At 50.3% G+C, this 23730-nt stretch overlaps 1 protein-coding gene across 2 annotated transcripts; it reads left to right on the forward strand.

Moving 5' to 3' along the window:
- Positions 1-1171: 1171 nt before the first annotated feature.
- Positions 1172-21464, forward strand: Sez6l2 (seizure related 6 homolog like 2). 2 transcript variants are annotated; one of them, XM_021220363.2, is made up of 18 exons: positions 1172-1773; positions 2639-2770; positions 3434-3733; positions 4045-4184; positions 4375-4576; positions 8889-9074; positions 9688-9856; positions 10420-10583; positions 12427-12627; positions 13055-13193; positions 13981-14177; positions 14285-14479; positions 17738-17929; positions 18027-18218; positions 18721-18759; positions 18940-19057; positions 19173-19269; positions 20911-21464. In XM_021220363.2, exons 1-18 carry the CDS (start codon positions 1695-1697, stop codon positions 20938-20940), a joined length of 2772 nt encoding a protein of 923 aa, XP_021076022.1. In that variant the 5' UTR covers positions 1172-1694; the 3' UTR covers positions 20941-21464. The 2 variants fall into 2 exon arrangements, with proteins under 2 accessions (XP_021076022.1, XP_021076106.1); XM_021220447.2 differs by lacking the exon at positions 18721-18759.
- The last annotated feature ends 2266 nt before the right edge of the window (positions 21465-23730 follow it).

A 23730-nucleotide genomic window follows, 5' to 3' on the forward strand; every position in this document is an offset into this window, starting at 1 on the left:
AGCCCCCCTTTCCTTATCGACCCCTTCTTTTTCTTCTAGCTTCCCCTGGCAACAGCGGTTCCTACTCCACCTGGCCCGCAGCCCCACTCTAAAGCGGCTCTTTCTCTTTCCTCTCTCCTTGACCTGTCTTCTCCCTCGACCCGGTCGGGTCCGTCCTCTCCGATTCCCGACCTCCTACACACCCCTTCTTGGGCGCCCACTCACCCTGACGTCATTCCTTCCCGCAGCCCTCTCTGTTTAGCTACCCAGGACCCCTCCCAGAGGCAGCCGCAGCCCAGCCCTGCAAGGGGGTTGGGGGGAGACTTCTCTCTGGATGTGCCTCTCCAGACCCCCTCCCCCAGCCCTGACCGAGCGCCACGTGGGGTACAGGGACACAGTGCCAACCTCTAGCCGCCCCGCAATGCGAAAAGAAGGGCGGGGCAGACTGGGGGCGGGGCGAGAGCCCTGACCCGCTCGTGAGGCCGGTGCTCTGGAACGGCGAGTCCGGCCGTGAGCCTGCGGGTCCCTGGAGAGGTGGGCCTGTAACTCCCCTTTCCCCTGGCTTGGCTACACCAGAGCCAGCACTGAGCAAGACGCGGGTTTGCGAAAGCGGCTTCAGCCAATCAGTGGCTTCAAGGCCCGCCCGCGCAGGCGGGGCCGGGAGCTGTCCTCGCGCCCAGGTGCTGAAAGGGCGCCCGCTTGCTGAGTGGAAGAGCCAAGAGATCATGGGTGGTAGCCGCTAGGCTGCAGGCCTCTTTCAGGTCGCCCGCTGGAGGAGGGAGTCTCAACACGTACCCCTCAGACTCCTTACAAACCTGGATACTCCCCTTTTTCCTGCGAGAGGGGCGAGCCCATCCCACTTGAGCTTCTGTAAAGGGCATAGTGAAGGCCCTCGGGGAGGTCCGGGTGAGGACAGAGGACATACTGGATAGGCCAGGAGGACGTGAACCAAGCTGTGCCCCCTCTCGACACCTTAGGAAGACCAGGTGCAGATACCAGATGTTCTGGAATGGCTCCGGGAGGGAACCTAATTACTACTGGGACCAGAGTTTCCTTCCGCTCCCCTAGGGGCCTCGGGAAGTGCAGATTACGGTCCTGGCTCGGCATCCCTCCTTCCTCCATCTGCACTTCCTCCTCCTCCTCCCTCATCAGAGAATAAATCCCAGGCCCCTCCTTTCGCCCGTCCCCAGGATCTGACGTGGGCTTGACACCTTTCTCAGCTTCTCCCTCCCGCAGCTCCAGTGGCCGAGCTTCAGCTTCCCTGGTTCCGCAACCCCTTCCCTCTTCCTCTCCGAGATAAGCCCTGGTTGAACCCCATAAAGGCCCTCTGGATCCTCAAGCCCACCCTGGACCCCCGGAAGCTGCCTTTCTCCTCCCACTTTCCTCAGCTATCTATCTATCCATCCGGATGGGCCCAAGCTCCCGAACAAGGGGATAACCTTCGGCCCTCTCGGCCCCACCCCCAGCAGCGGGAGCCGCGCCCCCCTTTGCCATAGATCGCAGAGCAAAGGATAAAGATTGAGCAAAAGGGGGCGGACTCCAAGCAACCTCTAGGCCAATTCTGCTTCTCCATCCCAAAGGAAGAAAAATTGCCTTCCTTTGCTGACCCTTAGCAGGAAAGCAAAATTAAAGGAAAAGATAAAAGGACGCAGAGGGAAAGTGACAGCGAGATTATTCAGAAGAGCCACAGAGGAGAGAAATTAGCGTGAGTCGCCATGGGGACTCCCAAGGCCCAGCACCCGCCGCCTTCCCAGCTGCTGCTCCTAATTCTGCTGAGCTGTGCCTGGATTGAGGGTAAGGACATGTAGGGGTGGGCCCTGGGAAGGTTCTTGTGGGTCTTGTACCTTCTTTCCCTGAAGATATTGAGTCGTCCGAGCTTGTGGGGGAGGGGAGGGGCACAGTTGACTGGGAAGGGGCAAGCCAAGGCTCTCTGACTGTTGCGTGGAGCCCTTGAACTCCTAATATTAAGGAGATAGAGAAATGAATAAGAAGAGCTTTTAGTTGTATCTTAGGGGTTAAATTCAGGAAGAAGAGCTGAGGGAAGTTGGGTGGATTTCTGCGGAGGCGGTGGAAGCAGGCAGGGTACCTGGGTGGGAGATGGAGGTGCTGGGAGAGATGCCAGGCGCTGTACACACAAATGTTCTTGGACATATGGACAAAGACAGATGAACACAATCAGGGATATTCAATCTCTGACTCTACTCTGATCCCCAACCAGAGTCCAGAGAAGGCAGCAGAGAGAGAGAGAGAGAGAGAGAGAGAGAGAGAGAGAGAGAGAGAGAGAGAGAGACTGTCTGCAGAGGCAAAAACCCTGAGAGAAAGCTGGCACTGCAGAAGCGGTCTGGGAGATGCTGTCAGAGTCTCCTCAGTTTGGGGACCAGGGGAGTGTTCCACTGGGGAGGAGTAGAAAGCAGTCCCAAAGCACCCCCTGCTAGAGCTGTCCAGGGTTGGTACTGACTGAGGCTCTCACTGAAGGTCCAGAGACCCGGAGCTGGACCTCAATGAGGGAGAGGGCAGATTGGAGCCACTCCTCCGATCTTGGCTCTCAACCCAGCCTGGGACTCCCTGAGTGTCGGATAAGGTGTGCTCTGGGGAGAATCTTTCCAGATAAGGACAGGATGTAGAGGAATGGAGAGGTTCACAGGAGTTCACCTCTTAGGTCTGCCCCTGAAGGAGGATGAGATGATGCCAGAACCTGGAAGTGAGACTCCCACAGTGGCTGCTGAGGACCTGGCTGAGCTGCTCCATGGGGCTTTGCTGCGGAAGGGCCCAGAGATCGGCCTCTTGCCGGGTGAGGCCCACAGTGTGGCATAGAAGTAGAGAGAGAGGCAATGTCTCTGAAGCTTGAGTGCCTGGCTAGAGGGAAGGCAGGTAGAGAGAGTTCCGTGGGAGAGGCCCCTAGGAAGAAAGAGTCAAAGCTGGTCCTCAACAGAGCCAGAGACAGGGACAAAACAAGGAACAGTCAAGAGGTCATGTATACAGAGAGAAAGATGTGAATTCAGACAACCAGAGTCACAAAAATGGCGAGACAGAGAGTGATATACAACTAGCAGTTGATCCAGGATCATAAAACCAGAGAGCAATAAGAATGCTAAGCATAAGAGAGAGAGAGAGAGAGAGAGAGAGAGAGAGAGAGAGAGAGAGAGAGAGCAAGACAGATGAGAGAGAGGGTAGGCAGGAGCGAGAGCCAGAACTGGGGGTGGGGAGAGGCTCAAGGGGGCCGTCAAGAAGGCGGTGGAAAGAGAAAGGGAGCTTTAGCTGCAAAGTCTTGAGAGAATGTGGAGAGCCTGTGTGGGTAAGGGGAAATGGGGGCCTGTGGAGAGCCTGGTGGGTAAGGGGAAATGGGGGCCTGTACCCTGTGGGGAGGCTTTGGGGTGTTTTATTCTAAGCTGTTCCCCACCCCCATGGGCCAATTTGCTGCTCCTGTGTACTGACTACCCTTAAACTATCTCAGGATCTGACCCAGACCCCACACTAGCCACCCCTCCAGCTGGCCAGACTCTTGCAGCACCTTCCCTGCCACGTGCCACTGAGCCAGGGACAGGGCCTCTGACGACAGCTGTCACCCCCAAGGGGGTCAGGGGGGCAGGCCCCACCGCACCAGAGCTGCTGACCCCACCCCCTGGAACTACAGCCCCGCCCCCGCCTGGCCCCGCCTCCCCAGTCCCACCCCTCAGGCCCGAGGGAGGAGAGGAGGAAACCACCACCACCATCATCACCACCACAACTGTCACCACCACTGTCACCAGCCCAGGTGAGGTGATGGAAAGGGCATGGATGCTCCTGTGTGGGACTGGCTGAGGGAATGTTGCTTGGATCATATGGAAGGAGATTTAGGTACAGGTCAGAGAGTGGTAATGACATAGGCCAGCGTTAAGGTCCAAGGGCTCTTCTGTGGGCTTCCATCCATATTGTAGTTGGGGAAGGAAAGTCTCAGTAGAGGTAGAAAGGGAGCACCAGGTAAAGGTGGTGAAGGGTGGTGGGGATACAGGCGAGCCCTGAAGATGCTCAGCGGGGAGGGCATCACATAGGACCCCTCAGTCCCATCTGCTTACATCTCTTTAGTTCTGTGCAATAACAACATCTCGGAGGGCGAAGGGTTTGTGGAGTCTCCGGACTTGGGGAGCACTGCCAGCCGCTCTGTGGAGCTCCTAGATTGCACCTACAGCATCCATGTCTACCCTGGTTATGGCATTGAGATTCAGGTACTTTTCTGTGGTGCCTATTAATTGTGACTAAACCTGGCCTGGGAATTGATGAACCTGTTTTCTGACTTAGATGATCTCAAAACTCCTTTAGAGTTTGGCAACATGGTAGTTTACTGGAGGGTAGGGCTGTCATGTAACCCCTCCCGCTGCTGACATGCCCTGGCCTCCCTGTATCTGGCTTCTCTAGGTGCAGACACTCAACCTGTCTCAGGAAGAGGAGCTCCTGGTGTTGGCCGGTGGGGGTTCTCCAGGCCTGGCCCCCAGACTCCTGGCCAATTCCTCCATGCTGGGAGAGGGACAAGTGCTGCGGAGCCCAACAAACCGGCTGCTCCTGCATTTCCAGAGTCCTCGAGTCCCAAGGGGCAATGGCTTCAGGATTCACTATCAGGGTGAGGATTCTGAAGTGCCAGTAGAGGGACAAGAGCCACCTAGGGTATAGAAGACATCTCCAGGGTCCCTCTGACTCAGGGTTCTGAGAGAATCTTCCTCCTGCTTGGGACCCTATGGGGGGGCGGGACCCTCAGAAGACAATCATGCACATTTGCTCACCCATTCCTGGATCTGTAAATACAGGTGACAAGTAGCAAATTCACTTATTCCACTCAGTGACTTCTTACTGAGTCCCTACTTCATACCAGGCTCTGTGTTTGCCTTGGGGAAAACAATTAGTCAGCCCACTGTAAGTCTGTAAGGAGCTGAGGATCTGGGTGGAAACAGATAGCAATCGGAATGGTGGTGTCCATCAGGTAAGGACTATGATGGAGGAGACTCAGGCCAGGGGAGCAAGAATCAAAGGGACCGGTGTTTCTCTAAGGAATATAGGAATGGCTTCTTGGAGGAGCTGGTGACTAAGAAGGGACCTACAGGATGAGTTGGCCAGGGGAAGGGTGGGAGGAAGAAAGAGAAAGAAGCAACTGGATTGGAAGAACACATTCCGAGTCCCAGAGAGGAGAGAAAATGGAGCCCTTAGAAAGATGCAAGGTAGGGTTGTCTGCATTCTGTGACCCAGGGCAGTTTATTTCACCTTTCTGTGTCTCGTGGCTCTGTCTGAAAAGCAGAAGTTAGAATACTTACTGAGGTGCGTGACTAGGATGATGAGATGAGTTAGTACCTGTGGAGTATTTAACCAGGGTCTGGAGCACAGTGGAACCCTCAGTCCGTGAGTCAACGTCAGTCAGAGTCCCCACGGCCAAAGCAGAGAAGCAGTGACTGGAGAGTGACTGGAAAGTCCACCCTGGGAAGCAGGCAGGCAGGGTGGCTGACAGGGGCTCTGGGAGCTTTAATCTGCAGATGCGAGGCAGACAGCTCGAGGCAGACAGCTCGAGCAGGAAAGTGACTCTTCTTAGGTTTGCAGTTTTGGCAACGCCTTCTGACTTCCAGGACAGTGCAAGGAGTGTTTCATGCATCCACACACAGAAGAGCTGCACATGATTGATGCTAGCCTATGTGTGTGGGGGGAGTGGCTTCCCATAGTGCAAATGTATTTTGTAGCGCACACATGTGAGTGAGCTAAGGGACTCAGCCAGTATCCCCATTGCAGACAGTGCTGTCCTCTGCAAACTTCTTTCATGTGCTCTTAGAGACAGGAGCCACTGTTCCTTGGCTCCACATACTTCCCCCTTCTTCCCAGATACCATGTGTATCTTATTGAGGTTACAGCATATGTCCCTTCCTCATGCCCTGAGGGTCGATTATTCAAGGCAGAACCTCCTACCACCAGGCCTGTAGGAGAGATCAGGGGCTTGTACTTGGTGTCAGGGACCTGGTTGTTGGAGATACAAGCATTCTTGCCTTGGGATGCTGGATATCAGATGAAAAAAAATAAAAAAATAAAAAGCTACCCACTGGCTCCTTTAAGCAGTCATTTCCCTAGGGCATCAAAAGTAGGACTCCCGGGCTAAGTGGAACATCGACAGGAGCAGGGCTGTTTCGTAAAGGGGACTTCATTGCCTGCCTTGGCTTTCCTTATCTGCAGCTCCTGCAGGCATTCTTAGGACAGGGCACTCACTGTTCAAGCCCTCCTTAGTCTGCTCTAACTGTGGCCTCATGTCTAGAGTGCCAGCTGAAGTCTAGCAAATTTGCCATGTGCAAAACCCTTCACTCCAGCCACTGCTTCTCATGCAGAGGGCTGAGTCAGCTCCCTCTCTCAGGGAAGGGGAGAGGGTTTGAGGTTGTATGGCTTTCTCAGACACATGAAACTTGATTGAGCAGTCAGAAACCAGATGACCAAGTCTGTGCCCCATGGTCATTCCTAACATGAGGGTCAGGGGGTGACTGGCATGAGTCCCCTTGGGCAGGAAGTCCTTTGCATGCTTTGGTTTGTTTGTTTGAGACAGGGTCTCATGTAATCTAGACTGGCCTGGAACTCATTATGTAGCCAAGTATAACCTTGAACTTCTGATCCTCCTACCATTCTCAGTGCTTGGATTATAGGCCTGGTTAATTCAGAGCTAGATATTCCTTACTGACTGATTTACATCCCTAGTTCTCCAGTTAATGTTTTATTTAGATTTCAGGCCAATCCCCTTTCTGGTATAAATTATTGAAATTAGTGAGAGACACCCCTTTGCAGTGTGAGATCAACCTGTTCAAGCATTGTTTCAGTCTCATAGTGATAACAGATAATAGATAATGTGATGAGAAAATGACATATATAGAGTTGAACATGGGTGATACCTTATGGGAACGGGGAAAGTCTAGAAGGCTTCCTGGAAGGCGTGATCCTTAATTTACTCTTTCAAAGGTCAGAAACAGACCAGGAAGCCTTGCATATAGAGGCCCAGAAATGGGCAAAGATATGGAGATGTCTGTCTGTGATGGTGCATGTGTGTAATTCTAGCTCTCTGGGTGCTGAAGCAGGAGGTGCAAGAGTTCAAAGCTAACCTGGACTATATAGTGAGATCTTGTCTCAAAAAAATTGAAGGGTAGCTAGGTGTCAGTGGTGCACGCCTTTAATCCTTGTACTTAGGAGGCAGAGGCAGATGGTTTCTATGAGTTCAAGATCAACCTGGTCTACATAGAGTTCCAGGATAGTCAGATTTCGTCTCACAAAAAACAAAAATCACAAGGGCTAGGGGTATAGTTCATGGGGGAAGCATTTGTCTAACATGTACAATGTCCTGGATGTAATTCCATCACCAGAGGGGAAAAGAAAAAGAAAAGGCCATGAGATAGGAAGGAGTCACAGACTGGGTTGTGGAGCCTCAGGAGCTGAGTACCAACTTAAGGACTTGCTGAACCTGGCCGGGAAGGGGCTAGAATATCAAGCTAAAGCATCCAGATTTGACTTTGTTGGTCCCAGAGGGCTGGCATTTTCCCAACCTGCTGTATTTTAGATAGTTGTTTTTATGTCTGCTAGTCTTGGGCTGGTGACTCCAGAAAGGAAAAGAATGGGATTTTTTTGTTTGTTTGTTTGTCTCTGTCTGTTCCCACAGCTAGATAAATGCTTGGTGACTTTTGAAATGTGGAAGGGATAGATTTCTTTTTGTTTGTTTGTTTTTTTTGTTTTTGTTTTTGTTTTGTTTTTCGAGACAGGGTTTCTCTGTATAGCCCTGGCTGTCCTGGAACTCACCTTGTAGACCAGGCTGTCCTCGAACTCAGAAATCTTCCTGTCTCTGCCTCCTGAGTGCTGGGATTAAAGGCGTGCGCCACCACGCCCCGGCAGGGGATAGATTTCTGACAGTCACCAAAAGTTCCAGAGTCAGGAAAGACAAAGATCTCTACTGACTAAAACTGGCCTGTACCCCCACAAGATACAGCCTTGGAAAGTGAGCATGGCAGTGAGATTCTCTAGAAGCTGAGGCAGGAGGGTTGAGAAATTAAGGCCAACTTGGGCTATATAACAAAACCTTGTTTCAAAATCAAATTCCACCTTACCCACTCCCCATGCCAAATAATTTCAAGAGGCTCTGAGAAGGAATGTAAGCGATGCAACTGCGCAGTGTGTAGAGGGGCAGCGGCATCAGGGGACAAAATGACTGGAGTGTGGGAAATCACTGTTGCTAGGGAAAAGCCCTAATTTGAGGTACAAATAAGTCAGTGCAAAAAGGAAGGTTGCACAGTTCTCAGTGCAAGAGATAGACACATCAGCTTCCCCAGGAGAGCAGAGCACCCCATTTCCACTAAGGGTTCCTTCAGGGGTGCTGGATAGTAAAATCTTAGGTCGTCAACATTCCTAAAGCACTTCCTTGTGTCTGGCCTGGCTGAAGGTTGTATGCGCCTCCATACAAGAAAGTTTGGGAAAGAAAATGCCACAAAGCATTTCACAAGCAAGAGCCTCAGCATCCACCTCTAGATAGTGGGTTGTTCTTCCTCCGCCTACCTTTAGAACCATCATCTGAGTGGGAAGTTGAACGGTCTCTTCAGATGCCATTTGTTGTTAGTGCCGATAGAAATCAGGGTATTCAACTGATTTACTTGAGGGGCTGCAACCAATAAGACTGGGCTCTAAAATAACTCTTATCTATAAATGGCCAAAGCAGTTTAAATGGCAAAGGCCAGAGATGAGCACTGTTGGTGTTGCCTCTTCATGAGGCAGAGAACCAACATAAGGAGTGGCTTCTCTTCCATGTGCACTCCAGCATGGAGCCCATTTGTTCCCTGGGAGTTGGGGATGGAAGGATTTGCAGAAGCACCAAGGAGCGGGTATGAGAACTCACCAGGGGGACAACAGCCCCTCTTCCTCTTCTTTGACCTGTCCAGCCTACCTTCTGAGCTGCGGCTTCCCACCCCGGCCAGCCCACGGGGATGTGAGCGTGACAGACTTGCATCCTGGGGGCATTGCCACCTTCCACTGTGACTCAGGATACCAGCTGCAGGGGGAGGAGACCCTCATCTGCCTCAATGGTACCCGGCCAGCCTGGACTGGTGAACCCCCTAGCTGTACAGGTGAGTCTCTCATTGTAGGACTTCTGTCCTGACTGGGGGCAGGGTGGGGGGCGAGCTGGGAAATTGCCATCTTTGGGGAGAATCCATCTTGAATGTTTTAGTTGCAGAGCCCCTGTCCCAGGGTCTCCCCTAAAGGTCTCTACCATGATGGTTTCCATCCTTAGAGAATCTCCGATCTTTTCTGGGTTTCATCTTGAGATGCCACAGTTGGTATGCCATCCTGTTACCACTTGTAGATGCCCATTCTTTGGAGAACCCTCCACTTCAATGAGCTGTGTTTGGAGTTCCTGGCTGGTATCTCTTGGTCCTGAGATCTTCATTCTGCTACCTATCCACCAAGCTTAAAATGCTTATGTTGTAGTGATTCCTACCTTCAAAGCTTCTCATCTGAGAGTTTCAGCTCTGAGGCTCCTTAACTCACGGTGCCCACCTCTCCTGAGGATTCCTTTTAGCAGATGGATGCATAGGCTTCTGTCTCAAGCTAGGCAGCAGCCTAGGGAGAGTCTCCTCTCTGCTAAGTGCATGGGGCAGAGGCCATCCCTGGCCAGCACCCACCAGGCTCTAGACTAGGCCTGACAAAGACTGAAGCCTTCCTGTTCTCTCTCTGCCACAGCATCCTGTGGTGGCACCATCCACAATGCTACGCTGGGTCGCATTGTATCCCCTGAGCCTGGGGGAGCCGCAGGGCCCAACCTCACCTGTCGCTGGGTCATTGAAGCGGCTGAGGGACGCCGGCTACACCTGCACTTTGAGAGAGTCTCACTGGATGAGGACAATGACCGGTGAGAATCTGGGCTTTGGGTCGGAGGTCCCCACCTTGGGAAAGCTGAGAGGCTTCAGGGGAGAGTCAGATACACTGGATGAAGTGTCAAACTGAGATTGGTCATAATTGTCTCAGAGAGCACATCTGTGCAAACCTTAGATGCCTCGGTGTGCCTAGAAGCATCTCAGTTGTCACTGGTGGGGCAGAGACCATAGCATCCTTCCAAATGCTTAATAAATAAGAGCATTATGATGTGTAAAGTAGTAGAAGTGGTACCTAGGACTATAAAAGCATGTGCTGTCATTTTCCCATTCTTCTTTGTGGCTTTGTAGTGTGCTCTCAGGCTGAGGATCCAGTCTTTCTGTGCCTCTATATCCTCACCTATAAAATGAGGGGTTAATAATAGTGTCTGACTCAAGAGTCCTTGTGAAGATCAAACAAGATCAAATATGTTGGGGCTTAAAAGAATGCATGGTATGGGTTAGTATTTGATAATAGCAGCTGTCAAGATAAGCTAAGAGAGCAGGCAGGGAGGCAGCTTCCCAGGGGAAAATGCACCTGCCACCTTTCTGTCCATCCCAGGCTGATGGTGCGCTCAGGGGGAAGCCCCCTGTCCCCTGTGATTTACGACTCTGACATGGATGATGTCCCTGAACGCGGTCTCATCAGTGATGCCCAGTCTCTCTACGTAGAACTGCTTTCAGAGACGCCAGCCAACCCCCTGCTGCTCAGCCTCCGATTTGAAGGTAATGGTTTCACTTCCTTCCTGACCACACCCAAGTCCACGGCATTTCCTCTTTCTCACACGAGGAATAGTCACAGGCACATACTCTCTCCATGCACGTCTTTGTGGTTGGTCTCTGATATCTGACAGGGACATCTTTTTATTCCAAGTAATCTCTTCTGATTCAGTTTCAGATATGGCCAGATCTAGTATACAGCCAAGTGGACAGTTATCTGTCTCTTGGTTTTTACTTTGCAGTGGTTTAATTGGCATGGAGGCTTTCCCTATGTAGTGGACCTAACTACGCTCTTACAGACTATCACCTTACTTAATGCCATCAGGAAAGAAAATGAAATGAAAACAGAAAGGAAATGCTCATGAGAGCCCGGGCAACAATTCCAGAAACAGTTCCCATTGACTTGATTAAGTTCAATGAAACTAGACAGTATTGTGATTGGCAGGTTTGAGTGGCATGGCTGTCTCTGGTTGGCCCCAACCAACCTCATGGACTAGAAGTAAGGAAAGCATGTTCCATCTAGTGAGGATATGGGAGCTGGTACCAGAAGGAAGAACGGATGTTGGACAGGTCAAAAGGAATCAGCAGTCATGGAGTTAGGTGTGGCCTCTGGGATGGATCGAGATGAGATGACCTGAGAGAGGAAGGTGGAGGTCAGCTCAGGGGAAAGGGAAAACGGTGTGCTTGTGTGGTCGCTCAGTTTTTACAGAGAACCAAGTCAGCCAAAAGGTCCATCGCTAGAGCATGTTTTCTGTCCATCTAATCGTATCTTATACAAAACAGCATGGCTGAGCATTCGTAAAACCAGTAGAAGAGACAACAGGAGAGCTGGGCAATGCAGTGGTGGCGCATGCCTTTACTCCAGCACCCTGGAAACAGAGGCAGGCGGATCTCTGAGTTCAGGGCAAGCCTGGTCTACAGAGCAAGTTCCGGGACTGCCAGGGCTACAGAGAAACCCTATCTCAAGTACAAAGAAAGAGGAAGGGAAATGCTCAGATAGACAGATGTCGTTCTAGATAGCTCACAAATAGGTGCGATTGGCCCTGGGCCCTGCAAGGTGGATGGGATTTGCACAGGATGCCTTGCTAGTTTAAGTAATACAAAATACAGTAGTGAATCTGCAGAAACCCAGAAATGTGGGTTCTGAAAGCCCTAAGGAGCTGTCTGTGTTTCAGTGAGAATCCTTATCTGCCCGTCCAAGTAGGCCACTGCATGCTGTGAGCTTCAGAATCCTTACCTGCACCATAGGTGGTTCTGTGCTGCTCTGGAGATGAGATGCTCATTTGGCTGATTTGGTCCTCTGTGAAAGTTGAGCAGCTTCTGCACTAGCTGCAGTTTTGGATTCTAGCAACAGTGTGGATGATCAGAATCCAACTGTTATTTCTGAGGCTAGAACACACCTACACAAGCCAGCTTTCCAGATGTCCCCCTTTCCAGGCCCCTCGCTGTTTCCAAAGCCAAATGTCTGTGGATGAGAACTCATCGTCCGGGATTGTAGCCCTGCCTCTGTAGTTGTCCCCTAGCTGACCCTGGGCAGATGGCTTTTTGTCTGAAAATGTCCTTGTCTATAGAATGGTGGTTAGTACTATGGTGCTAACTCTAAATGGTGGTTGGCGCAGGTGCATGGTCCCAGCAGCCACTTGGAAGGCTGAGGAAAGAAGATCTCAAATTCAAGGTCAGCCTAAAGTATATAGTGAGACCCCCATCTCTAGATACCAAAACAAACAAACAAACAAACAAACAGCCAGCCTGTAAGGGGCCTAGCAACACCCAAATTCATTGTAAGTCCTCAACATTGAGTCCCTGAGATCTGTCTAATGCTTCATGTTTGTGACCAACTCCTCTCTAGCCTTTGAGGAAGACCGCTGCTTTCCCCCATTCTTGGCTCATGGCAATGTGACCACTACAGATCCTGAGTATCGCCCAGGGGCACTGGCCACCTTCTCATGCCTCCCAGGATATGCTCTGGAGCCACCAGGGCCCCCCAATGCTATCGAATGTGTGGATCCCACCGAACCCCACTGGAACGACACAGAGCCGGCCTGCAAGGGTAAGCACTCTCATTCCACAGAGCCCTTCAGCCTACAGAAGACTGCCCCTGAAGCTGGGACTACAGGAAGGCATTGTGCAGGAGATTTGCATGAACATGGAAGCATTTAAACCCAGAGCCTGGGTAGAGCTGTGCCCCTTCCCAGGCTGCTTTCTTGGGGGAGAAATTTCTGGACTTGTTATGAATTCAGGCTCAGACCCAAAAGGCTTCTAAAGCTAGAACTAGATTTGGGCTGAATGTGAATTGGGTGGTGAGTAAGCTGGAAAGTGGGTGGGGTTAGCTGAGTGCAGGGCTAGAGAAGCAACCATAATAAAACCTGGATATGGCAAAACCAAGGTGGCCTTGTGCACACTGCCAAGGACAATGAGAACTGGTGAATGGAGAACACATGCCCACATGGGTTCTGAATCTGATACCTCTTCCCTAGCCATGTGTGGAGGAGAGCTGTCTGAGCCAGCTGGTGTGGTACTCTCTCCCGACTGGCCCCAGAGTTATAGCCCTGGCCAAGACTGCGTGTGGGGTCTGCACGTCCAGGAAGAGAAGCGCATCTTGCTCCAAGTTGAAATGTATGTTTGGGTCATGGTAGCATGTGTGATGGATGTGGGCTCTATTTGGTGTGTTCAAAAGGGCACTAGCCTGCATTCTGAGCCCAAGTGGCTCTTCTGAGCTCACACAGAATTCCTTGGGTACATGGTGTTCTGAAAGAGGACATTAAGAGGGTACAGGACAGAGGTGGAAGACCTGGGTTCAAGTCACTTGGAGAATAAGGTCAAGTAAAGGGGTAGCATAGCCCACTTCAAGGGCTGCTGAAGGTCTGGAGGGTTCTGTTCTACAATGCTCTACCACTGAACTAACTATACGTGTGTGTGTGTGTGTGTGTGTGTGTGTGTGTGTGTCTAACATGGCAAAGGGACCCGGCCCCAAATTGGTGCCTCATTGCTAGTACAAAGTCAGTAGGTGCAAGTCAGTAAGCTCATTTGGTATGAGGTGGTCACGTGAGTGGAGAAGAGGAGAGTAGAGTAGGCAGGGACCCAAAGCAGATAAATAGGCAGAATCCAGCATTTGAATGTGAAGGGCTATGGTCTGTTACTGATCAAGCTGGATTTGGGCAGGTTGTGGGGTTGGAAGACAGGCTGGAGAGTAGATGAAGCTAGTAATGTGCAGGGTTGAAGATTAGGAAGCAGGAGTAGGAAGTAGCCAACCCACCTCTGGGAACCTGGAGGCAACCCTAGACTGGCCAAAACCCAGAGCTGGGATTCGGGGCGGATCTAGTTAAGACTGAGCAAGTTGGGCGGAACTGGATGAGATGGGTTAGTTGTAGTTGGCCTAATTGTCTGATTCCCCTCACTGCAGCTTGAATGTTCGCGAAGGGGATATGCTAACACTGTTCGACGGGGACGGTCCAAGTGCTCGAGTCCTGGCCCAGCTGAGAGGACCTCAGCCGCGCCGCCGCCTCCTCTCCTCAGGACCTGATCTCACTCTGCAGTTTCAGGCACCCCCTGGGCCCCCAAATCCGGGCCTAGGCCAGGGTTTCGTGTTACATTTCAAAGGTATGGAAGGCGGAAGGCGAGGAGGTCTGGATGGCCAGGGGTCTGGCAGGGAAGGGGTACCAGCGCGAGGTCCTCTGAAGCTGGAAGGGATTCCATCTTCACTGCAGAGGTCCCGAGGAACGATACGTGCCCGGAGTTGCCACCTCCTGAGTGGGGCTGGAGGACAGCATCCCACGGGGACCTTATCCGGGGCACAGTGCTCACCTACCAATGCGAGCCTGGCTACGAACTGCTGGGATCAGACATCCTCACTTGCCAATGGGACCTGTCCTGGAGCGCGGCGCCACCTGCCTGCCAAAAGAGTGAGTAGGGCCCCACCTCTAAACCTGTGCTTGGGTTCTGGCTCCATCCTTTCCTATCCCTCTTGGATTCCTTCTTTTTGCCCTGAGTCCTGCCTGAGTCTTCAGGCCCAATCCCTATGACCTTTAGGTCCCATACAGTGTCTTGAAACACACTCATGCGCATGCGCATGCACACGCACACGAGTCCTGCCTTTACCGCAGACTGCTTTCTTCCCTTCCACCCTGTGTTCCACCGGCTTTTTTTTTTCCCCCCACTGATTCCACCCCTGCCAGGTTTGAGTCCCTCCCCTATAAGGTTCCATCAAATTGCCGCTGGGCTCTGCCCCATCAACTCTTTAATTCTCTTCCAAGCCTCAACCAACCTCTCAATTCCCCAAAGCTGACTCTGTGGGAAGTCACTGTTAGAATCAAGTCTTATCAGTAGACTGGGCTTGTTTTACTGCAGTCACTGAAGCCCGTTTCTGGGTTATGGTTATAGGACAGGCTCTTTCCTACCCTGATGAATCTCAAACCTGGAAGGGAGAGAGAGATACATGAGCAATTAGGCATGTTACACAGATACCTCCGAGCTTTGGCTCTCCCGTGGATGGAGTAGGAGCAGGGTGATGTGTGGAGTAGGGGTAGCATTTCTCACAGTGCCTGGTACAGCTCTGAGCCAGCGGCTAGCACTGCAGCAAGATTGTGGCTCCAGTCGCTGGGGAATGGGGCACATTTACTTCAGAGGTGAGGCTTGCAGGAGCCTGGAGGCTCTGTTCACTCCTTATAAAAGGCTGGGCACAGTGGCACACACCAGTAACCCCAGCACTTGGGGAGCTGAGGCCGAAAGGTGAGTTCAAAATTAACCATGTCTGAAAAGCCCAAGGATCTGAGGGTAGGGGTAAAGGAGATGAGACAGAAGAATTTCTATGAGTTTAAGGCCAGCCAGGGTTAATTAGTGAGACCTATCTCAAACAAACAAACAACAAAACAAAAACCAAATAAAATAAAACAAACAGCAGAATGTAGTAGTATCTTGTCTCTTTAAATTTAGGGAAATTAGCTAGGTGGTGGTGGTGCATGCCTTTAGTCCAAGCAGAAGGATCTCTGAGTTCAAAGACTGCCTTATCTACAGAGTGAGTTCCAGGACAGCTATGATGACACAGAGAAACCCTGTCTTGAAAAAGCAAAAATAATCTGGACAGTGGTGGTGCATGCTATTAATCCCAGCACTTGGGAGGCAGAGGCAGGCGAATTTCTGAGTTCGAGGCCAGCCTGGTCTACAAAGTGAGTTCCAGGACAGCCAGGGCTACACAGAGAAACCTTGTCTCAAAAACCAAAAAAAGAAAAAAAAGAAAGAAAGAAGGAAAGAAAGAAAGAGAGAGAAAGAAAGAGAAAAAAGAAAAAAGAGAAAAAATAAAATAAAATTGGGGAACTGAATCAAAGATTGATTTTAGTTCTTCCCCCACCCCTTATTATTTTTTCGAGACAGGCTTTCTCTGTGTAGCCCTGGCTGTCCTAGACTTTACTCTGTAGACCAGGCTGGCTTTGAACTTAAGATCTGACTGCCTCTGCCTCTCTGCTGGGATTAAAGGTGTGTACCACCATGACCCACTCCACTGTAGTTCTTTATTATTATTATTTTTTAAGATTTTATTTAGTTATTATATGTAAGTACACTGTAGCTGTCTTCAGACACTCCAGAAGAGGGAAGATATCATTAAAGATGGTTTGAGCCACCATGTGGTTGCTGGGATTTGAACTCTGCACCTTTGGAAGAGCACTCAGATGCTCTTACCTGCTGAGCCATCTCACCAGCCCCCACTGTAGTTCTTATAAATAGCCCCAAGGGGGCTGGAGAGATGACTCAGTGGTTGAGAGCACTGACTGCTTCTCCAGAGGTTCTGAGTTCAGATACCAGCAACCACATGGTGGCTCACAACCATCCATAATGATGCCCACTTCTGGTGTGTCTGAAGACAGCTGCAGTGTACTCATATACGTAAAATAAATAAATAAAACTTTAAAAACAAACAAACAAATAGTCCCAAGGGAAGTTGTGATGGTGGAGTGAATAGGCTGGAGTTTCAGAAAGACTATGTGGCCGGCACAACACTTCATCCCTGGGAGGATTCACAGAACAGGAATCCTGAGTAAGCTAAGCAGTCAGGTTGCCTAGCCAAGGCTGGCCTTGAGAATTGCCCAGGCTACCCCTGAGTCTGCTGCTGAGTTGAGACTCAAGTATCAGGATCTCTCCAGTGCTTCCATGGCCCTGGTCCTGGCTAAGTGCCAAGCCCTGGGCCACAAGAGAAACAGTAGTAACATTGATCTCTCAGGAGAATCAAGAGTAAGTATCTATCGGGGTGTCTAGCATAGGTTTCTATGAATCAAAGGCCATGTGGTTGGAGAGATAGCTCAGATGCCACAAGAAGCATCAAGACTTGATTGAACCTGATCTCCTGAACAGACATAAAAGCCAGGTGTGGTGGTATACATGTCTGCAGCCCGAAGTGGTGGGGACATGGATGGTCACTGGGGCTCACTGGCTAGAAAGCTCAGCTAGATAGGTAAGCTCCAGATTCAGTCAGAGGCTTTGCTTCAGGACATAAGGTGATAGACAAAGACGCTCAACATCAACCTCAGGCCTGTGCATGCACATATATGACCATATATATGTGATCTACAGTCACAATGCCGTGATTATGACCTTCTGTTACAGTAGCACTGGAAATAAAGTGCGGGCTGTATATGTAAGCAAAGTGGGCTAGGCACCATGCAAATGTGGGGGATGCAAGAGCCATCCTGTCTTGAGACACCAGCTTCTGTCCATAAGAATGATCTGCCATGCCAGGGACAGGGCCGGGCTTTCGTTAATGTGCTCTGATATAGTGATTAAATATTTTTAATTTTACCTGAATATGTGGGCCAGGTTTGCCCCCACTTATCCTGTTTTCAGAAAAAAATATAAAACAGTTTTTTCCCCCAGCCACAGGGTTTCATTATGTATCCCAGGGTGCCCTGTTCTGGAACTTGCTACATAGCCCAGGCTGGTTTTGAGCTTGTATTCCTTCCCTTAGTCCCAAAGTGCATTGATTGCACCATCAGAGTCAAACCCATTGACTCTGAAGTGTTTCTGACTCACAATCTGTATCCTTCTAAGGGATTTTGAGAAGAAGACAGGGGCTGTTTGAGGCGATGGCAGATGCTCGGGCCTCTGTGAGCCCTGTTTCCAGGCCATCTGCTAAGGCCCTGGAAACCTCTAACCTGTCTGTCCTGTCCCAGTCATGACTTGTGCTGACCCTGGGGAGATCACCAATGGCCATCGGACTGCCTCAGATGCCGGTTTCCCTGTGGGCTCCCATGTCCAGTATCGCTGTCTGCCAGGGTACAGCCTGGAGGGAGCAGCTGTGCTCACCTGCTACAGCCGAGACACAGGCACACCCAAGTGGAGTGATCGGGTCCCCAAATGCGCCTGTAAGTTTGGGGACACCCCAGGCAGGGAGGACCGGGGAGCCCAGGCTGGACCTACTCAGTATCTAAGTGGGCATGTGGCTTGGTGTGCTCCCTGCAGTAAAGTACGAGCCATGCCTGAACCCCGGTGTCCCTGAAAATGGTTACCAGACTTTGTACAAGCATCACTACCAAGCGGGCGAGTCGCTACGCTTCTTCTGCTACGAGGGCTTTGAGCTCATCGGCGAGGTCACCATCACATGTGTACCCGGTCACCCCTCCCAGTGGACCAGCCAGCCCCCACTCTGCAAAGGTGCCTGGGCAGACAGGGCAGGAGGGGCATAGCTGTATATGGGGAGTAACAGGGCTAGAAAAGTTGGGTAGAAAATTCAAGAACAATGGCTGACCCTGCTGAGAGCCTGTCCTGTGGGCTCTTATCCTTATAGGCATGGCTGGACAACCTGGGGAGATCTGAGGTCCCACAATTATCAAGGAATGTAGTGAGGGCCTTGGTTTAGAGGCCCCCTGCTCTCTCTACAAAGGGAGAGTTTTGCTATCAGTGAGAAATTCTGAAGCTGCCTGGCTCGGACTGTCTAGGAACCTTGAACCTTTAGTGGCCTGAAGGGAGAGGACAGGCCTTGGCCCACTAGTCCCCATGGCCTCCACACACGCAGGGAAAGACAAGTTTAGATTAAACAGAGGGCAGAGAACCAGGCTGTGCAGCCCAGCCTCACCCCATCGGGCTCTGGCCCTCTCCTCAGTCTCCTTCCCTCCCTGGCTCAGACCCCGTCCCCCTCCCCCTCCTCTCCCTGCAGTGGCCTATGAGGAGCTCCTGGACAACCGAAAACTGGAAGGTCAGTGAGGGTGCAGGTGGAGACCAGGCCTGGCCAGGTTGGGAGGGCAAGATCAAGGCTGGGGGCAGGAGGCCAGGCCCCGGAGGGGTGAAGCCAAGGGTTCAGGCCCCAGGGCAGGAGGCTGGGAGAGCCCAGGAATGGGCACAGCCTTCATTCATTTGTATTTTCCTCCCTCCCCAGTGACCCAGACTACAGACCCATCACGGCAGCTGGAGGGTGGGAACCTCGCTTTGGCCATCCTGTTGCCCCTGGGCTTGGTCATTGTCCTTGGCATTGGCGTTTACATATACTACACTAAGTAAGTACCCTACTCTTGATTGGTGGCCAGGGCAGGTGGCTTACCTGGCGTGGGAGTAGGTACGGGAGTTCAAAGACTCACACGTGATAAGACCATTCTCCCCTACCTTTCCCAGGCTACAAGGAAAATCCCTCTTTGGCTTCTCGGGTTCTCACTCCTACAGTCCCATTACTGTGGAGTCAGACTTCAGCAACCCACTGTATGAAGCTGGGGTGAGTCACTCCCCTCCCCTTGGTATGCCCCATCTCTCAGTTTACCCTCAGAACTTCATAATCGCCTTCCAGAGATCTTTTCTGGGGGTGGGGGATTTCAAACTCAGTTGCCCACAAAAGCCATGATAATACCAAAGCAAGCTATGTGTGAACAATAGGGAATAATAGGGACTGTAGCAAACTGGGGAATCAGAGCCTGTCTACACGATACAACTCCAATCCATAGTAGGCGCCTAGGCTCAACCTCCAGATCTTCCAATTGTTCAAGACACTTCAGAAATTCATCTTTGTCATCTTAAGAAACTCTAGTATAGGGGCTGGAGAGACGGCTCAGTGGTTAAGAGCACTGACTGCTCTTCCAGAGGTCCTGAGTTCAATGCCCTTTTCTGGAGTGTCTGAACACACACACACACACACACACACACACACACACATATATATATATATATACATATATATATGCATGATATATATCATATATATAATATATACATATATAGTATATATATGCATGATATATATCATATATAATATATATCCATATATATTATATATATGCTAGATTATATCCAAGAAGGCTTGCTTGCTTTGTTTTTGTTTGTTTGTTTGTTTGTTTGTTTGTTTGTTTGTTTGAGACAAGGTTTCACTATGTGGCTCTGCAGCCCTGGAACTCACTCTGTAGACCAGGCTGGCATGGGTCTCTCAGAGATCTGCCTGCCTCTGCCTCCTGCATGTTGGGGTTTAAAGTGTGCACTACCACACCTGTCTGAGAATCTTTACTAAAAAACAATTTCTAAAAATTTTAAAATTGTTTTATGTGTATGGGTGTTTGCCTGACTGTCAGTACACCAAGTGCATAAAGTGCCCTCAGATGCCAGAAGGGGGCATCAGTTCCCCTGAAACAGGAGTTAGAGATGGTATGAGCCACCTCGTGAGTGCTGGGAATGTAACTTAAGTCCTCTGGAAAAGCAGCCAGTACTGCTAAGCTCTCTCTCTCCAGATCCTCTATATTAATTTAAATACAAAGGTCTTGCTGGATGTGGTAGCTCACAATTTTAATTCCAGCACTTCAGAGGCAGAGGCAAAAGCAGAAACAGGACGATCTCTAAGTTTGAGGCCAGCCTGGTCTACCTAGGGAGTTCTAGGACAGACAGGACTACATAGAGATACCCTGTCCCAAAATAATATGAAGGTCTTTTTGAGAGTGTGTGTGGTACTAGAGACTGAATGTAGTGCCTTATGCAAAGTCAAACAACAGTTTCAGTGTCTCATTCTCTTTTGTATTTTGAGTTAAGAGTCTCTCTATAGCATTGGCAGGTCTGGAACTCTATATAAACCAGGCTGGCCACAAATTCATAGACCCACCCGCCTCTGCCTCCAAGTGCTAGGATTAGAGGTGTGTGTATCACCATGCCTGGCTCTCCAGTCCTCTTTAAGACAGGGTTTAAATGTTCTAGTCTAGCCTTGAGCTACTTTTGTACCCCAGGCCAGCTTTGAATTGTGATCTTCCTGCCTCTATCTCCCTAGTAGTTGGGATTACAGGTTGGTACCAGCAGACTTAGGACTAATATGTCTTCCCCCTTCTTGTGGATGCCTCTTCACCCCAACTGACTCCAATTTATCTCCTCTTTCTGTCCTCAGGATACGAGGGAGTATGAAGTTTCCATCTGAGCCTCAAGTCTTTAAATCTACAGAACCCAGGACCTCCCTGTTCTCTCGTCGTTCTGGGCAATGAGCAGCATAGGACCTGGTCTCTGACTCCCTTCCCCCTGCTGTGTAAATAGTCTCCCCATCCCATGCGGGGGCTTTGATGGCCCTGGAGACCCTACAGTAAATAAACCAGCATCCTGCCGCCCAAAGCCGCCTCTTCTTAGTTGCCAAACAAGGGGTCTTCCACCCCCTATTCTACTGATTTCTGGACCCAGGGAAGGGAACTCGTCTCCTTGCAACTCTTGGGGCTCCTCCAGGCCAGGACCCTACTCAAGAACTGTCCCCCAGCTCTGCTATCCCCATGGCCATGAAGGCTCCCTACCCCCCAGATGCCTGACTGCTGCTGGGCCTTGGAGGGTGAGAAGGATGAAGGGAGAGGTGGGCCCAAACCCATCCCTTCCCTGTGTCTCCCCGCCCACTCTCTTCACCTTATTTGCTTCTGAGTTCTTGTTTTTGAGCAATAAACAGAAAGTCACCACTTGTAACTGAGCTGGTGAGTCTGGAAAAATGGGTCTCAAAGTGTTGGGGCCGGTGGTGGGGAGCCCTCTGGAGAGTGGGTTTGGAGCAATAGAAGCTCTTTGGAGGGAAATGGAAATCCAATTTGGGGCAGTGTCCCAGGTGTTGGTCTGGAGCCCAAAAGTCTGTACCCAGTATGATGGCGCATACCCTTATGTACCCAGTATGATGGCGCATACCCTATGTACCCAGTATGATGGTGCATACCCTATGTACCCAGTATGATGGTGCATACCCTTATGTACCCAGTATGATGGTGCATACCCTTATGTACCCAGTATGATGGCGCATACCAGTATGATGGTGCATACCCTTACGTACCCAGTAGGATGGCGCATACCCTTATGTACCCAGTAGGATGGCGCATACCCTTACGTACCCAGTATGATGGCGCATACCCTTATGTACCCAGTATGATGGCGCATACCCTTATGTACCCAGTAGGATGGCGCATACCCTTATGTACCCAGTAGGATGGCACATACCCTTATGTACCCAGTATGATGGTGCATACCTTTAGTCCTAGCTCTTGAGAGGTAAAAGCAGGCAATTTTTTTGTTGTTTGTTTTTTTTTGAGACGGGGTTTCTCTGTATAGCCCTGGCTGTCCTGGAACTCACTTTGTAGACCAGGCTGGCCTTGAACTCAGAAATCTGCCTGCTTCTGCCTCCTGAGTGCTGAGATTAAAGGTGTGCGCCACCATGTCCAGCTAAAAGCAGGCAATTTTTGAGGGCAGCCTGGTCCTACACAGCGAGATCCAGGCCATCAAGGACTACATAGTGACCCTGTCTCACAATAAAAAACTTGGCTTGAGGCTCCGCCCCTGTAGAGGACTGGCTGGCACAACCAACTTCTCCACAAGTTCTTGTTTGGTTCCTCCAGCTAGAAGAGCCGAACCTTTTCACAGACCCAGGGAGCACCGAGCCTTCCATTTGTCTCATGAGCGAGCGGTTTCCCTTTTGAAAATGTTTGCAAACATCTGTGCATCGGATCCTTTCTCTTGCTGATTCGCTGTGGTTTATCACCTCTTAGTGTTCTAGCCCAGGAAGCAGGGTTTCACTCCGTAGCATTGGCTGTCCTGGAACTTGCTCTGTAGACCACACACACCACTTGCCTTGAATTCATGGAGATCTGCCTGCCTCTGCCTCTCAAGAGGTGGGATTAAAGGTGCACATCAGCATGCTATACTCCAGGCTGGTCTGGAATTTGAAATCCTGCCCAGCCTCTCAAGTGCTGAGATTATAGGTGATGCCACCATGCCTAGCTTCCTGCCATGTCAATCATACTGCTGTTACATGTCTACCAAGAATGCCCCTTCTCCATAATATTTGATCTATATTATAAGCAGATCAGAGCCTCCTTTTGGTGCTGAAAACTGAACGCAGGATGTCATGTATAAGTAGGTTGTGTGGTTTATAATCCCACCCAATGTCTAGCCTATTTTACTAGTTTTTTAAATCAAATGAGCTGAATTTTACTAACTTGAAATTGTGTACTCTAGCTGAATGTCTACAGGATGTTTGAAAAGATGCTTATTTAAAAAGGGGTGAATTTTAGGGGGACTCGTTCAAAATGGCCTTGATTACGGCTTAAGTAAATTTGAGACAGCTTTTGTATTGGATACTTTTGTTTTTGAGAAGGGGCCTTATGTGTCCAGGTTAGTCTTGAACCCCAGATCCTCCAGCAGGAGCCTGTTGAGTGGTTAAGATTCTATGTGGTTCACTGTAGTTAGTTTTTTTTACCTTCTGTTTTTGAGACAGCACATCACTGTGTAGTCCACACTGGCTTGATATTATGAACTGGAAGTAGTCTTCCTCCCTCTGTCTACTGAGTGCTGCGATTATTCAGAATTAAGATGGATAACCCACCTTTCATTGTTTTTTTAATCCTTGTAAGAAACTTGGGAACCTGGGATAATTTATTACTTACAGTTTGGGGGTTGTTTGTTTTTTTTTCTTTTTTGTTTGTTTGTTTGTTTGGGTTTTTGGAGACAGGGTTTCTCTGTGTAGCCCTGGCTATCCTGGAACTCACTCTGTAGACCAGGCTGGCTTCGAACTCAGAAATCCACCTGCCTCTGTCTCCCAAGTGCTGGGATTAAAGGTGTGTGTGCCACCATTGCCCAGCTTGTTTGGGTTTTTTGAGACAGGGTTTCTCTGTGTAGCCCTGGCTATCCTGGAACTCACTCTGTAGACCAGGCTGGCTTCGAACTCAGAAATCCACCTGCCTCTGTCTCCCAA

Source organism: Mus pahari, chromosome 1, assembly GCF_900095145.1.
Source record: "Mus pahari chromosome 1, PAHARI_EIJ_v1.1, whole genome shotgun sequence".
Taxonomy (NCBI): Eukaryota; Metazoa; Chordata; class Mammalia; order Rodentia; family Muridae; genus Mus; species Mus pahari.